A 13,759-nucleotide genomic window follows, 5' to 3' on the forward strand; every position below is an offset into this window, starting at 1 on the left:
TAGGAAAGGTAAAAAATACTGTTACGGAAAATGTCCGTCAAACACGACTCCATCAAGCTGTAATTTGTAACGCGTACACAAATTATGAAACGATTAATTATATAGATCATGCAACAAATTCAAAAGCTTTTATTGCATGCAGTTGAATATTTTCCAAATTGATAAACCTTTACTTATTGTAACACGTGACTTCTGTAAAACACTCGCATACTTATTATAGCTTCTATTCGCTCATTCGATTATTCAAAACTCTACCAACAATATATTAACAGTTCCATGACAGTCTATTACGATAAACGCAATATTGAATATATTTTCTCAGAGCTATACCGAATCATACGTGTTGAAACTAAGATTATCTGCAGCTTCGTTATAGAAATATGTATTTACATAGATATATGAAAACATTGCAGGAAAATTCCTCTGAAAAGGAAGAAGCGAGTTTTCGGGATCAGTTTTTTTAAAGTATTGCGGGCACTTGGGTCGAAACGTCAAAACTGACCGCCAAGCCGAAGTCGAAGACATACTTTTGGGCAATTTGGGTTCGGCAGATGGAGTCGTCGGATTGGCGCAGTATTGGAAATATGTCAAGTCGCACTAAGTTTGGAGCGATCGGAGACGCGAGTAATGAGAAAGTATGACTAATTCAAACACCTGACTAATAAATGAAAGAAAATAGCCCGCAAGACAACGGGTCATGGGGAACTGCCTCGGCCGTTGTTTTGCCACCGTCACCGATCCGTCGACGTACAGGTTAGAATTTCTCCAAACTTCATTCGGTAGAATATTTTTCTTTATCAGAAGTTTTTAGGTGATGATCGAATAAATACAAACTTAATAAATAATCTTATCGCATCTCTTTGTCAGACTGGAACAAGAAAAAAAAAAAAAAAAATTCTACTGCGTTGCATTATATGATAATAATCAGAAACTTTTCTTTTAAATTGTAGATCATATCGCCGACATTCGAGCATGTGCTTTCAAGAGGATGAACGTACCGAGGTACTTAGAAATCTTTAAGTTATAATAAAACTATTATAATCTACACAATTTGCCTTTTTTTCTCAACTAAGTTTTGCCAACTGTTAGTTCTGTCCACAGAGCGATCGGGACGAGCGTACGATGTCTTCTGACAGACGGAAAAGGTGAGTGAACGAAATATAAATAATTCTATGCATTATACATGGATGCATAATAAAGGAATTGAAGTATTACTTGATGTTTTTTAAATTGTAATTTTGTATGTTGTTTTACTTTTTGTACGCTTGCTGGACAGTTTGTTATCGTTTCTTTCGTTGAAACGTTTCAAGGTAAACTTTTTCTATCCTTTCACGACCCATTTATAGTCATTCAAACAGAGGCACAGTAATTATTTTAGTTGAATAAAAACTTCTCTTCTAATTACGTATTCAAGAGCTGAAAATTTTTTTCTCATGATAAATAGAAGGAAAAAAATTGCAAACACTGTTTTAGAAGAGGCGCGGTGTCCCGATTTCTTTGGAACTTGCCGAGGATGGTGGGTGGCCCATGGGCGGTAGCAAGTATGTTAGGTTGAACTCCAGAAGTAACGTATCAGTCAGGTATACAGCGTGATCAAAGTAAAATAAATACTACTTAAAATTTCAGCAGCAATGATTTAATATCGACCATTTTTCTATCCAGTTCTGGCTTGGATACATCACTTCAAACTTTGGATGCTAGAAATTTGATGAAACACGGCTATGTGCCAACTCCTGCTTCATCTTTGGATCTTGAATGGGAGCATGAAGGTACGTTAGAAAATGTAAAAGCAATTACCAAACAATTGATCGATGAACTAATCTCTGCAGGCCTACCAATATCTCCACGAAGCGATGTCAATGCAGAAAATACAGATAACTCTCTTTCCTTCCCGTCTGTAAACAACAGTCAACCTTCTAGTCTGACCGCTTCACCGTGGTCCAGAGTATCAACGCCAAATAGCTTGGAATGGGATCCAGTGGAAGCAGATATAGTGTGTGTAGACGTAGAGACTGAGCAACTGCTAACAGAGATTGAGAGACTGACAGATAGGGCGCTAAAAGAGACTGGTGACTGGACTGGTAGTAGCTGATAGATCATGGGAAAATCATAAAAAAAAAAGACGATACGCTTGGGTCAGTTTGTAAATTGCACATTACGTTAAGAGAGAAATGATAACCGACATATACATCCGTAAGAGTCTGCAAATAAGGAATTTCAGAATAAGACATATTCCAGAAACGGAAGTCAGTGACTGTGGAAGTTGTGTCATTATTATGTTTAGTGGCTGATATGATATCTCAGCCAACATTTAGCTGGTACTATATGCAAATATGGTGTTATGCAGCTGTCTTTGGAACTCTATAATCATGTCATAAATGTGCTTTTACATGGTTATGAGCTTGTGGCGTGTACTTTTTCCTGACCTTTTTTATTTACAGATAAAAGCGGAAATTGATGCAACTTCCAGCATTCACATGTACAGATATCATCTATTAATACATCATATGTTTCGTGACAGGCTTTTTTGCTTTAATCATCATCAATTTGGAAAAAACGTTGACGTAGAATTTGCTATTACAAAAGCGAGATTGGAAAAATATAGAAGTAGAATGTGGAAATTGAAGAAACGGATTTCAAATATTATGTGGGGTTTGGGGTAAATAAGTTTTAAATCAAAGTTGGTAATTATCTTATTTGAACAAGAAATTAAAGATGAGCGATTTCAAAAAATTTAGAGCTATTACGCAAAAGAGCGAATGGTTGGTATTCAAAAGTAGGATAACTGAATTATTGTAGAAACGGGGAAATTATAACATAACTGCGTAAATACTATGCGCTTGTTGCACCGCTTAAATTTTATATTCTGTTGCACGTTTTCATAAAATTTATTACGTTAAGCAGTAACTTTATAGAAATTTAAAATTACAACAAAGTACGCGATTGCGTTATAAGAGATCTACCATATTTATACATAGATATAGGTATGTGTAATACACGCTGCATTTACAGCGTAATAATGACTACTCTCAGTCTCGGTGAGTAATGATAAAAGTCTATGCTGATTCCGCGCAAAGATATGAAAACTGCGATAAGGTATTTCACACACTTCATGCTCCGCTCTATGAAAAATATAAGGAAACTCATGAGGCGAACTGTAATTGAGTATTTGTACTGTAATGGATTCAAATCATTGAAGCTTATGCGAATAACAATACTAGATACGTACCTATATACATGCATGTACATTATATTATATACGTATAGCAAGTAATACGAAACTTAAGCAACTAAAAGTAACGCGATGAAATATCTGGACAACTTCAAATTGCCGAAAAAATTGACGAACCATGGAAATAAATTCGATCTTCGTTTAACTTGAATAATGAATTGACATTCAGTTTTTTAACTGATTTCGAACAGTTTTGGATAAATCCCGGATTGCAAAATTTATGTATATATTCCTATAATAAGGATACGAATATTATTCTATAAGTAATAATACAATAAGTCATTAGATAGACAAACAGTTATTAATTCAGGTCTGCCATGCTGAAATATGTTGTACTCGTTAATGTGAGTAAAAAAAATTAGTCTGTTGTGTAAAGTTGAAGGATAAAATTCCCAGCTAGCAGCATACAAAAGATGGGTCGGGAAATAGATGGATGTATTAGCCGTTCATTTTTTACAAGTTTCGGATCGAAAGAATTCAAGGTCGCTGCATGCACTTGAATTAATGTAAATTGATCCACGGTCTTCAAAGATCATACTGTGCTGTATTACGCATAAAGTACAATTTAAACTCACCACTATAAAACTGCCATTAATGTCTAAAATTGAACGATCCTCACTAAAGTGTAGCAACTTTGGTTTCTTTTGTTCACTATACGTATTAGTTTTGATTGTCGGTTATTAAAACACTTATACAGAGACCTTGGTGTGAGGTTGGGACCAAATGTCATGGAGGTAAAACAATAATGTAATGTAATATTCTTAAATAAGTTGAATTATTTGATTCCCAAACGTACCATCAAAGAACACGAAGTCTTATTGATAAAAAAAGAAAAAGAAGTACGGACAATTTTCAGATTACGTTGAACATGGTGAAATACAAATAACTAGAATGGTCGCAGCTTGATTTTTCCCCAGTAAAATTACTTACGTAGTTGAATGGCTTGTATATGGTATAAAGTGAAATTGGATGAACGTGCCTAGGAAAAGATGTACGTAGAGCGTTATACAGGGAAGTGTTACGTGTATTCTGTGTAAAGATATATAAATAGTATATTATTATTATAGCGATCAAAAGAGTTTGAACATTTGTATTGTACATACAAGCACACTACACAAGGCGTTGAGAGAATCATATCAGAGGATGCGAAAAATGAGTGAAAATTAAATAAAAATATTACAGTTATAATATGAGAAAGAATTGTAACAATTAGTGTATCGAACTGTGAGTTTATATGCTTAAATAAATAAATAATTAATTTACGATAGTCTACGTATGTTTTTCATTATTACAAGTTTATTCGAAATCACCGCCAAGGTGTTTCTTGCAAGGATACCAATCTAAGACTGAATAATTTACACATGGAAGCACGAGATTGGTCGATCCCACGCGTTCCTTAATCTGGGTACAACAAATTCGAACGAAAATGTCAGATAGCGACGACGAGATGCCGCAGTTATCTTCGGCCTCGCTTGCCGCTCTTCAAGAGTTCTACAAAGAGAAAGAAGCGCAAGAAAACTTGTTGAAGGGTATTTACGAGGAAAATGAATCAACGGACATCACGTTTGACGAAAATTGGGTACGTTGGTAAACCTGCGCGTAAATACAGCGCGTCGAATTTCAAACAATCTAAGTTGTTTAACATCGGCGGCTGTGTCAAATATCGAATATTATGTCAATTTAAAGCCTCGAAAATATAAAGATATGCAACCGATTTCAGCAACTAAGTCAATTTTGGTACGACGACGAGACGGTTGATAGTTTTGTGAAAGGAGTAATTCATTCAACTGAAAGAACTGGAAAAATTGCCCTCATCTCTTGTCCGACACTGTATAACAAAATGAAGAAAGATTCCGACGGCAGACAAGGTTTATTTATTCAGCAATAATTATTTTCACTGTTACTGTTATTTTTTATTTTATAACTTATTTTCTTTAAAGTGTTTCATTTTCCGTTTCAGTTACATTGTTTGAGTACGATCAGCGATTTGCTGTTTTCGGCTCAGATTTTATTCCGTACGACTATAAATCTCCTTTAGAAATTCCCAGGGAATTGGCAGGTTACTTTGATCTCGTGCTTGCGGATCCACCTTTTCTTTCGGAAGAATGTCTAACGAAAACGGCGGTAACGATCAAGTTTTTATCTAAGAAAAATATCGTACTCTGCACAGGTAAATAATCACATGATACAGTTGTACAATCTCACGAAATTTATTTCTCGTCCAGAAAAGATAAAAATCATAGAATGGATACTATGAAAAATTACTTCTAATATAATATGTCAATGAATTAATCTTGAACATCATTTTTACTGTGTACAGGTGCTATAATGAGCGAATTAGCATCAAGACTTTTGGGCGTAAAAAAATGCAGTTTCGAGCCGCGCCACAAGAATAATCTAGCGAATGAATTTTGGTGTTATTCAAACTTTGATTTTGACAAGGCGTTACAATAAATTTATTTCTTCTATGAAATTTTTAAATACATGTTTTTATTTCCAACCCTCGAATATGATTACTCGTCATATAATTACATTCAGGATTGCGTTTCTGTTTATATAACTTTATATCAATAACATACATATATATATTTCTAACAAAACGTTTTCTTTCGACGAGCTTTATAACAAATATGCACTCATGGTTGAACGAAGCTATTTTTTTCTCACACTTGTAACAACTCGTATGTAATACGTTTAAGTTTCAAGCGCGTTATTCAGAAATGCGAGTTTGAAAGAACGAAGGCGTGGAATAGAACCAGGCGTAGTAACAAAAGGAGGAAAAAAAGTGATTGAAACGTTGTTGGCAATGAACGAAGGGAACGATGGATTCGGGCCAGATCCGCGAAAAGAAAAGCACGCGATGGAAAGCGTAAATATTTACATTTTTTGAGTATTTGCAATAGTATTTTTTTTTTTTTAATTTAAAAAACAATAATGACAGACGGAAATATTTCCATGGAGGAGGATACCGAGCTCCGTGATCTCGTGGCCCAAACGTTAGAAAATAATGGGGTGCTGGCCAAAGTACGAGTAAGTTATTCCTAATAAATCAATTTTAGAACAACAACGTTTAGAAAGAAGAAAGAACATACAGGGGAAGAAAGAACGGACGCAGACATTTTTTTTAGGTTATATACGCGTGTAGACGAAAAAATAATTTACTGACAACAAGTTTCTTCCGAATTTATGCAATAATTATGTCGTCGTTTCAGGCAGAGCTTAGAGCGAGCGTCTTTTTGGCCCTCGAGGAACAAGAATCTGTGATGGTGAGTTATTATTACGTCCGGCAATAAAATAATGAAGAAATAGAGAGGGAGAAAGAGAGAGATACACATAGATAGAGAAAGAGAGAGCGATCGAGAGTGCGTGAAGAGAAGGAGAAAGAGCGAGACAGCAAAAGAAGAGGAAAGAGAAAGAAAAAAAAAACTGTTTCCTGTTTACAGTCTGCTCTCTCAAAGCTTTTGTATTCTTTGGCACATGAATCCGGATATTTTGAGAAATGGATACGAGTTTAAAAAAAAAAAGAGGATAAAAAAAACTTGATATTTCCTAGTTGAACGCCTATGTGTGTACCACGATATGACTATTTTTTATATATTCATTTCCATCGTTTTCAGAACACAAAGCCCCTGCTTAATAAAACGGTAAAACAGTACCTGGCAAATTCTGAGGGAAGATTGCTGTTCTCATTGGTCAGAGAATTCCTGGAATATTTCGGTCTTGATTATACGATATCTGTGTACGACCCTGAGACATATGCCGGTAAGGAATACAACTATGCAGGTAGAAGCAAGCTGTGCGAAGAACTTGGCATAGTTTCAAGCGAGCCGCTGCTCGGGGAAATTTTGAGGAACCATGCCCGTCGATCATTCAATATTTCAGAAAAGCAGGTAGCTAAGAATTTTATTTGAGAGAGTTTGTACTTTTCACTTTGTATTTACTACAAATTATGCTTTTGTTGTATTTTCAGAATGAAGACGACGGTAATGAAAATATGACAGCAAAAATGCATAACACTCCCAGTAACGTGTGTAATGAGACATACGAAGAAACGACACCGAAAATCTTGCACAAAGATTCCGTGTCTTTGTCAAATGATAATAATGACTCGTCAGAAAAATTAGAAAGCATCTCAGAAACTGCTTTAAAAGTTCCAATAAATGTGACGATAACTGACAAGAAAAAAGCTGTCAATAATAATCAAACGTTCAATAATGTTCTAATAGACACATCTAGCTGCGAGCTTCAGAAAAATAATGCACTCAGGAAAAATGATGACACGAATTTAGAAGATATAACTGAAACTCACCGAGTCGATTGTAACAAAGAGAACAACGACGTGCGCTTCAGCAAATTTTCTATGAATTTAGATGCTGTTAATGTAAATGTTGAAAGCGAGAAGCAGTCATTGAATAAAACCGAGCCATTAATTAAGTTTGACGAATCTATTATAGACGAAGTACAACCAAATCAAAATGAAAAAGACGCCAACAAGCAAAAAGGCATAAATAACACAGAGTTGCATAACGCAAATAATGTACAAAATAAAATCATTACGGATATGAGTTTAGGGAAAACCGTGTTCTTTGACGAGATTATTATCGACGGTAAGAACGAGAAAGTTGGTGCGAATCACAGAAGCGAATCTTCACTGTTGGGCGACTTGCCTCCACTCACCACAAAAGCCACATCCATATTTAGTGATTTGCCATCCTTTAATACTAAGAAGACAGACATCAACGATCTTAAAGAACTCATGGACATTGGGCTTGGTAAGTTTGCATCTAGCAATTTTTTTTCACATATTTGAAAAGCCAGTGTATGATGATGACTCTTGGATAATGCTTTGCTTGTAATTTCTTTCACAGCTTCAGAAGGAACCGATAACTATGAAGAAGACTTTATCTCATCTGCATCCGGGAGTGCAAACGAGCAGAGCCCTTCTAAAAGCCCTGACAAGTGCGAGAGCCCAAACAAATCCCGGTACAAGAAAGAGGAACGACATCAGAGTGTAAGAAGTGACGACATAAGCGAAGAGATTGAAGGGATTGACGAAATTCTCAGCAGCACGTCTTGCGTGAGTAATAATTAAGTCTTTCCATTGGTGACTCGTTTAAATTAGAATGCACTTTGGGTACAATCGAAAAACGTTAGGAGATCATCGTTTCTTAGCTGCCAGTATGTGCATTTATCTTTCAGCTAGAGAATGTTGCTGCAGCAAAGTCTATATCAAATATAACAGTGGATGTCGTCACAGATTATATCGAGGATGTGTGATCTTGAACACACTGCATTTTCATTTTAATCTTGGCGAGTCTTGTCCCTACAATATCAGTAAGCAAGACATTGCCAGGTGTGGCTCAATACTTTGTAGATCGCGCAGCAGAATGTTGGACAAAAAAGAAATGAAAACGTGTAAATAAATATTGAGTTCTACTGAATTCAACAATATTCGTTGAATGAGTAATTAAACTTCTTGCTACTACTTCATGTGCAAGTTTTTTATGGTCTCATCAATATCTTGCTTGTCCACTATTCTGTCATGAGCGCTATAGTATTACTATTATTCTAACTAATTAATTTATAAACATAGTGTTTAGGGTACCTACATGAATATTTTTAAATGATATAAAATTTAATGGGATCGCTACTTTTGAATAATTTTGGTTACGTTTCGCCAGGAAGAAATGTTTTTTAATTGTTTTGGTAGGTAATTTTTTTTTTATTATCTTCGACGACTTTTTCTCTGTATTTTTATCTCTTTGTGACTGAATATTGTGAATTACCTCATTTAACTAAAGTTACTGATAACGATATCTGCAAAGGATATCTGAACAAATTATCCGTCTGATCATGGATTGCCTAAAAAATCCGCCAGAACATTTTCAAAGATAATGTGGTGCTAAGTGTGTTTTTGAAAATGTGAATAATTTATGTGAAAGTTAGTTGAGGTATTGAGAAATGTTGGGGTGCTTACTATATAGGTATTAACTTGCATATTTTATTTCGCAAGGTGTTTTAAAATATTCAGGTAAACAGAAAAAAATGTTCAAAACAAAAGGAATAATTTTTCAGCAAAAGTAATGATTTTTTGGCAATCCAATAACTACGAAAAAGTATCAAAATAGCTAGGGTGGTAATACATTAATACCCATGCCAAGATGCAATAACTAAGTACAATTCAAGGTGGATCAACTGTATACTTGAGGAACGGGAGATCCTTTTCTGGAAATCAGTGTTTTCCTGTTTTTAGAAAAGAATATATGCCGTAACTGATAAAAATATACAATATAACATAATACACTGCTTCAAGGCTGCTTCGAACGGTATTTCTCTGGAGTAAATTTCAACGCGCAAATTATTACCTAATGTAGGTATTGGCGTAAACTACTTTCCAGAGACTGTTTTCCGTTTGAATCAACCTTTTGCCATAGAAAATACATTTAAAATATGACAAAAAAAAAAAAAAAACAGGTGTGTTCCTGACCAATCAGCGTGGTTACATTGTGCTTTCTATTCTCTATAGATAATTTATAAAAAAGAAATCAAAGAATGAAAATTTCAGGACTGCGTGTAACATTCCCACATCTCATAGAACTTAGGGCAATAGACACATTCCATTCTTATTAAGATTATTCTTATATTTTAATTGGCTAGAAATAGGGGGTCGAGAATATTCAACCGATATTTTTCAAGAAATACCCTAGTTTGTAAGTTTCTATCTCAAATATTGTAACCCTAATCTAACGTTCGTATGCTATGGCATTGAAAATTATATTGTACGTATATTTTTCTCAGCATCAACTAGACCAATCCGTAATTTCATTATAGAATTGTGAAATCGCCTATTTTTGTTGCATCATAACTAGGCTGCGGTTACAGTCTGTACAGAACAGAAAAAAACAAATAATTTCGAATATAATCAAAAAATGGATGCAGACATATTTAGACATTGTGTCATTTTTATCGTTCCACTTCATACCAATTATCATTTGTACATAAATGATTCGGTTGTTTATCGAAAAAAATAATAGGTTTAATATTATAGTTGTTGATGAATGCGTTATTTGTTACTAGCAATTTATAGACTAAATTTCAACAGATCAAGTATTAAAACTATATCCAATGGTATTTTTACATTTACATACATATATACACGTAACCATATTGTAACCACGTTGAAAAATTGGTAGCTATATCGTGCCTTTTAGCGAGTACGAATAATAATATTAAATTAATAATAATTAATGCAAATAAACATTGTGGAATTACGGTTTTTTTTTCTTTCTTTCTTTTTATAAGACATTAAGTTACTTATTTATGATTTACGAACTACGATGTAATGATATTCATGTATTTGTTATTTATTTTATAAAAAAATTTCTCTTTTGCAAATTGTTTTCTTCCTATTTTCTCCTACTTCATTTCAATTTCATTATGACATACCTCTTTATTTTCCGTTGTTAACACACTTTTTGTGCCGTCACTGGTACAAAGTTTTGAAAACCTGAAAGAAACACAACCTGTAACATAATATTCTTAACGTAAAAAAAACTCCAACATATTTTTATTTCCACTAGGCGAAATTAAATATTTTTCCTCATATTTTAATTCACTTTTTGTAATGGCTTAATAAAAGGGAGTTTAAAATTTTTTCAAAATACGAGAAGCTCAAAACTTCGGCATACTGTCGACATGTGTATAGTGTTCAAAGAAAAAGGATTTGAATTTCACCGCTTGTTTGCCATGTAATACCTCCTTATATGTATATGTATATAGATATGTTAAACTATTTTGAAACTCCTAATTTCTAATGGGAAAGCATGATATCAAATAGCTAAAAAAATTGATTGTAAAAATTTTACTGTAATAGTTACGAAACCGTTGTTATATGTGTTTACTCACAGTAAAAAACGTGACATATGTACTGTGAGCAATTATAAGGTGAATAGAGAAGAAAAGAATTCACTTTTCACTGTGGAAAATACAACAAGAAAATAATTGGAAAAAAACGACACAAAGAGCTCTGAACGATTAATATCAGCTGTCAGAAAGAAGTCTGAAAGAGCATCATCAGTACATAGAATCAGCGCTATGCCTGTAAAAGCTGAACTGCTAATTGCACTAGACTTAAAAACGTAAACCTGGTAAATTAATTATCTACTATCGTTGTTCCTAACATAATATAATATAATCTGTAAAGGTAATTTAAAATTAGAAACTGCAACAGTCCAAATAAAAAATGTATTTACACATATCAATAAGGTATACATTAATTGCTGGGTACCCAGGTGAATTAACAACAACAGGAATAATTATGAGCCGTAATAATGCGTCTTGTTATTGGTGAACAGTTGACAAAAGAAATATTCAAATACGTGGCGGAGGCTAAATTGCTATCGGCTCTAATTTAGCTTCTATTACATGTTTGTCTCCGGTAAATTTTTCTACCTCCTTGAATAGTTGATGTATGTACACACTATTGAACTACATACGACATCGTACTGTGAATAATTGTTTATTCAATTGATATATCAACTAACTATAATTGTTACAATCTGTTGCGTTCTCTCTGAAGCCTGCTACTGTAGGCTTTAGATACCAAGTTCCAAGAATCCATATATCGATCCATACACATCGCTACGCATTTCTGAAAAATAGAAAATACAATGTGTAATGAATGAAACTAGTGAAAAACAATTCCATTTTAAATTCGTCGATTCATTGACTGTTTTTCTAAGTACGAATACAGATAATACAACGTTAGAAAGAAACGCTATAACTTAGTTTGAAGTGTTCAATACTTCGATATTGGAATTCTTTATGATATACCAAGGCGTTATCTTAGTTAGTGGTGTGAGAGCGAACTCTAGTATGATAGGTTACTTGAATCAATGATATGCAGAAGTGAGGTTAGGTTATGTTTAGTAATGTTTTGTATTTACCTGTTCGGAGCTGTCAAGTGACGTTCCGGGCTTCTGGATGCACTTCTTGAAGCACTTTTCCGTCATTTTCTGTATAGGTATTCAAAAAGAAGTGCGTTAACTTGCTCGGAATGCGAAACCGAAAAAAAATTATGCAATTTTACCGTGAGCAGTTCCTGGGCGTTGGCGACGGCTATTTGCTGTTGGACCTGCTCCATTAGTTCGTCCTTTTGAATACCCGATAAATTTCCCGATTGTAACGAGTCCATGGCCGTTTATTTCAACTTTATTCGTTTACGGCTAGTGAATTACTGCAAATCTACGCTTCAAGACTCCAGCGGCAGGAAAAAGCGGAAGCACGTGAAGTGAAGTCGGACTCGGGGAAGTTGCGATGAAAGATCGATACGACGCGTAGGATCGATATATCGAAACTCAGAAGCGGTTTGAACTTATCAGCGAATTGGCGAACTCAGAGACCGTTCTTCTGTTCTCCATGTCGTTGACAAGTTGGGCAAGTGATGACAGACATTTTTCGTTTGATACTGTTTGTTTAAAAATTTAAAATGAACAACGTTAACCACGGTGAGTTCACGTAAATTTTTGTAAAATAGCTATTAGCGGGTTTCATTGCTGTGGATTCAATTGTCCAGTTTGTTTAAAATTTGACGTAGGATTGTTTCCGTATTTGAATTTAGACTCCATTTAACCTGTTATAGCAATAATACGTCAATAATTTGAGAATATTGTAGAAATTAGTACAACCATAAAAAGTCTTCTGCCTGCTTCTTTCCTCAAAAATTCTCCACATTTGAAGGGCAACGCGTTGGAGGAGGGAGACAAAGTGACCGAAGGATCCCTGAGGATAATTCGTCAGAAAAAAGTGCGACTGTGAAAGAGAAAATAATCAACAGTCAAGCGGAGAGAAAATTAGGAGAAGGGCGAAAACTCGTGAGATTATTTATTACTGTATAATCCTTAATCTGAATGCGCTCACGCGCGTCCGTTGGTTCATCTATAATATTGCCTATGAATTGAATTTAGGAGGAGAACAATGCGAAATTACGTGAATGCGTACTGAACAAATTGTGGGACTCTTTGCCACCGGAAGCACAAATTTTATCTCACGAAGAGGACGACGAAAAGGGTTCGTAATTAAATCCAGCTAAATTGTATAAATGAGGATTGAATGCTGTCCTGCACTGTTTGATTTGCTCGTTTTTGTTGCATTTTTCTACAAATTATGTAGACCTAGATTCCGACTGGACAGAATCGGGTTTGGACGGAGAAGATGAAGAGAACGTGCGTGAAAATAGGGGAAACAGCAGAAAAAGCCCGAAATCCTTTTCCCCCAGATCGGACAAATCGTCATTACCAGCGAACTCACAACGCAGTGAAAATGAAAATTCTACCGAGTGTAGAAGCGCGCGCAGTTCTCAGTACTCGCAATATTGCTATCGCAAACGAGACGAAAATTCGGACGCATCGTGGGAGGTGAATTTTGACTTCATTCAGGGTATAATCTGGCTGAAAACTACCCTGTCTAAACTGCAGCGAGTACCAGCCCACGAATTTAGCAAAGTATTTAGGAATCAGTGGATACTAA

General features: G+C 34.9%; 4 protein-coding genes and 1 long non-coding RNA gene across 7 annotated transcripts; 4 read left to right on the forward strand and 1 right to left on the reverse strand.

Annotated features, from left to right (window-relative positions):
• Positions 1–543: 543 nt before the first annotated feature.
• On the forward strand, positions 544–6,775 carry LOC124406261. Of its 2 annotated transcripts, XR_006929210.1 has the most exons (8): positions 544–753; positions 951–1,002; positions 1,090–1,145; positions 1,277–1,310; positions 1,474–1,580; positions 1,663–1,769; positions 1,830–2,205; positions 6,759–6,775. XR_006929210.1 is itself a non-coding variant. In XM_046881654.1 (7 exons), the coding sequence occupies exons 1-7, from the start codon at positions 698–700 to the stop codon at positions 2,090–2,092; spliced, it is 675 nt and encodes a 224-aa protein (XP_046737610.1). In that variant the 5' UTR covers positions 544–697; the 3' UTR covers positions 2,093–2,594. The 2 variants fall into 2 exon arrangements, 1 of the variants encoding a protein (XP_046737610.1); XM_046881654.1 differs by lacking the exon at positions 6,759–6,775 and having other exon boundaries at positions 1,830–2,594.
• On the forward strand, positions 4,593–5,700 carry LOC124406373 (EEF1A lysine methyltransferase 1). The gene is made up of 4 exons (XM_046881806.1): positions 4,593–4,811; positions 4,953–5,100; positions 5,193–5,402; positions 5,553–5,700. The coding sequence occupies exons 1-4, from the start codon at positions 4,659–4,661 to the stop codon at positions 5,684–5,686; spliced, it is 645 nt and encodes a 214-aa protein (XP_046737762.1). The 5' UTR covers positions 4,593–4,658; the 3' UTR covers positions 5,687–5,700.
• On the forward strand, positions 6,051–10,387 carry LOC124406113. 2 transcript variants are annotated; one of them, XM_046881527.1, is made up of 6 exons: positions 6,051–6,262; positions 6,445–6,498; positions 6,850–7,122; positions 7,185–8,004; positions 8,101–8,309; positions 8,432–10,387. In XM_046881527.1, exons 1-6 carry the CDS (start codon positions 6,167–6,169, stop codon positions 8,507–8,509), a joined length of 1,530 nt encoding a protein of 509 aa, XP_046737483.1. In that variant the 5' UTR covers positions 6,051–6,166; the 3' UTR covers positions 8,510–10,387. The 2 variants fall into 2 exon arrangements, with proteins under 2 accessions (XP_046737483.1, XP_046737526.1); XM_046881570.1 differs by having other exon boundaries at positions 7,203–8,004.
• A 1,070-nt stretch (positions 10,388–11,457) lies between these two features.
• On the reverse strand, positions 11,458–12,566 carry LOC124406458 (mitochondrial import inner membrane translocase subunit Tim13). Its single transcript, XM_046881915.1, has 3 exons — positions 12,321–12,566; positions 12,178–12,246; positions 11,458–11,882 (listed from the first exon to the last, which is right to left on the reverse strand). The coding sequence occupies exons 1-3, from the start codon at positions 12,423–12,425 to the stop codon at positions 11,784–11,786; spliced, it is 273 nt and encodes a 90-aa protein (XP_046737871.1). The 5' UTR covers positions 12,426–12,566; the 3' UTR covers positions 11,458–11,783.
• A 459-nt stretch (positions 12,567–13,025) lies between these two features.
• Positions 13,026–13,527, forward strand: LOC124408798. The gene is made up of 3 exons (XR_006929473.1): positions 13,026–13,104; positions 13,198–13,300; positions 13,403–13,527. It is a non-coding gene; the product is annotated as an uncharacterized LOC124408798 (long non-coding RNA).
• The last annotated feature ends 232 nt before the right edge of the window (positions 13,528–13,759 follow it).

This window comes from Diprion similis, chromosome 1 (genome assembly GCF_021155765.1).
Source record: "Diprion similis isolate iyDipSimi1 chromosome 1, iyDipSimi1.1, whole genome shotgun sequence".
In the NCBI taxonomy this organism is placed as follows: Eukaryota; Metazoa; Arthropoda; class Insecta; order Hymenoptera; family Diprionidae; genus Diprion; species Diprion similis.

Bases quoted from the DNA above. Each gene is read 5' to 3' on its own strand.
- LOC124406458 (XM_046881915.1), bottom strand. From the start codon at position 12,425: ATGGACTCGTTACAATCGGGAAATTTATCGGGTATTCAAAAGGACGAA. The intron at 12,247-12,320 runs GTAAAATTGCAT...ATACCTATACAG, and splicing joins ACGCCCAGGAACTGCTCACG to AAAATGACGGAAAAGTGCTT. The intron at 11,883-12,177 runs GTAAATACAAAA...TCTATTTTTCAG, and splicing joins CACTTGACAGCTCCGAACAG to AAATGCGTAGCGATGTGTAT.
- LOC124406113 (XM_046881527.1), top strand. From the start codon at position 6,167: ATGACAGACGGAAATATTTCCATGGAGGAGGATACCGAGCTCCGTGAT. The intron at 6,263-6,444 runs GTAAGTTATTCC...TCGTCGTTTCAG, and splicing joins GGGTGCTGGCCAAAGTACGA to GCAGAGCTTAGAGCGAGCGT. The intron at 8,310-8,431 runs GTGAGTAATAAT...TTTATCTTTCAG, and splicing joins TTCTCAGCAGCACGTCTTGC to CTAGAGAATGTTGCTGCAGC.
- LOC124406261 (XM_046881654.1), top strand. From the start codon at position 698: ATGGGGAACTGCCTCGGCCGTTGTTTTGCCACCGTCACCGATCCGTCG. The intron at 1,003-1,089 runs GTACTTAGAAAT...GCCAACTGTTAG, and splicing joins AAGAGGATGAACGTACCGAG to TTCTGTCCACAGAGCGATCG. The intron at 1,146-1,276 runs GTGAGTGAACGA...CTTGCTGGACAG, and splicing joins TCTTCTGACAGACGGAAAAG to TTTGTTATCGTTTCTTTCGT.
- LOC124406373 (XM_046881806.1), top strand. From the start codon at position 4,659: ATGTCAGATAGCGACGACGAGATGCCGCAGTTATCTTCGGCCTCGCTT. The intron at 4,812-4,952 runs GTACGTTGGTAA...AACCGATTTCAG, and splicing joins TCACGTTTGACGAAAATTGG to CAACTAAGTCAATTTTGGTA. The intron at 5,101-5,192 runs GTTTATTTATTC...TTTCCGTTTCAG, and splicing joins AGATTCCGACGGCAGACAAG to TTACATTGTTTGAGTACGAT.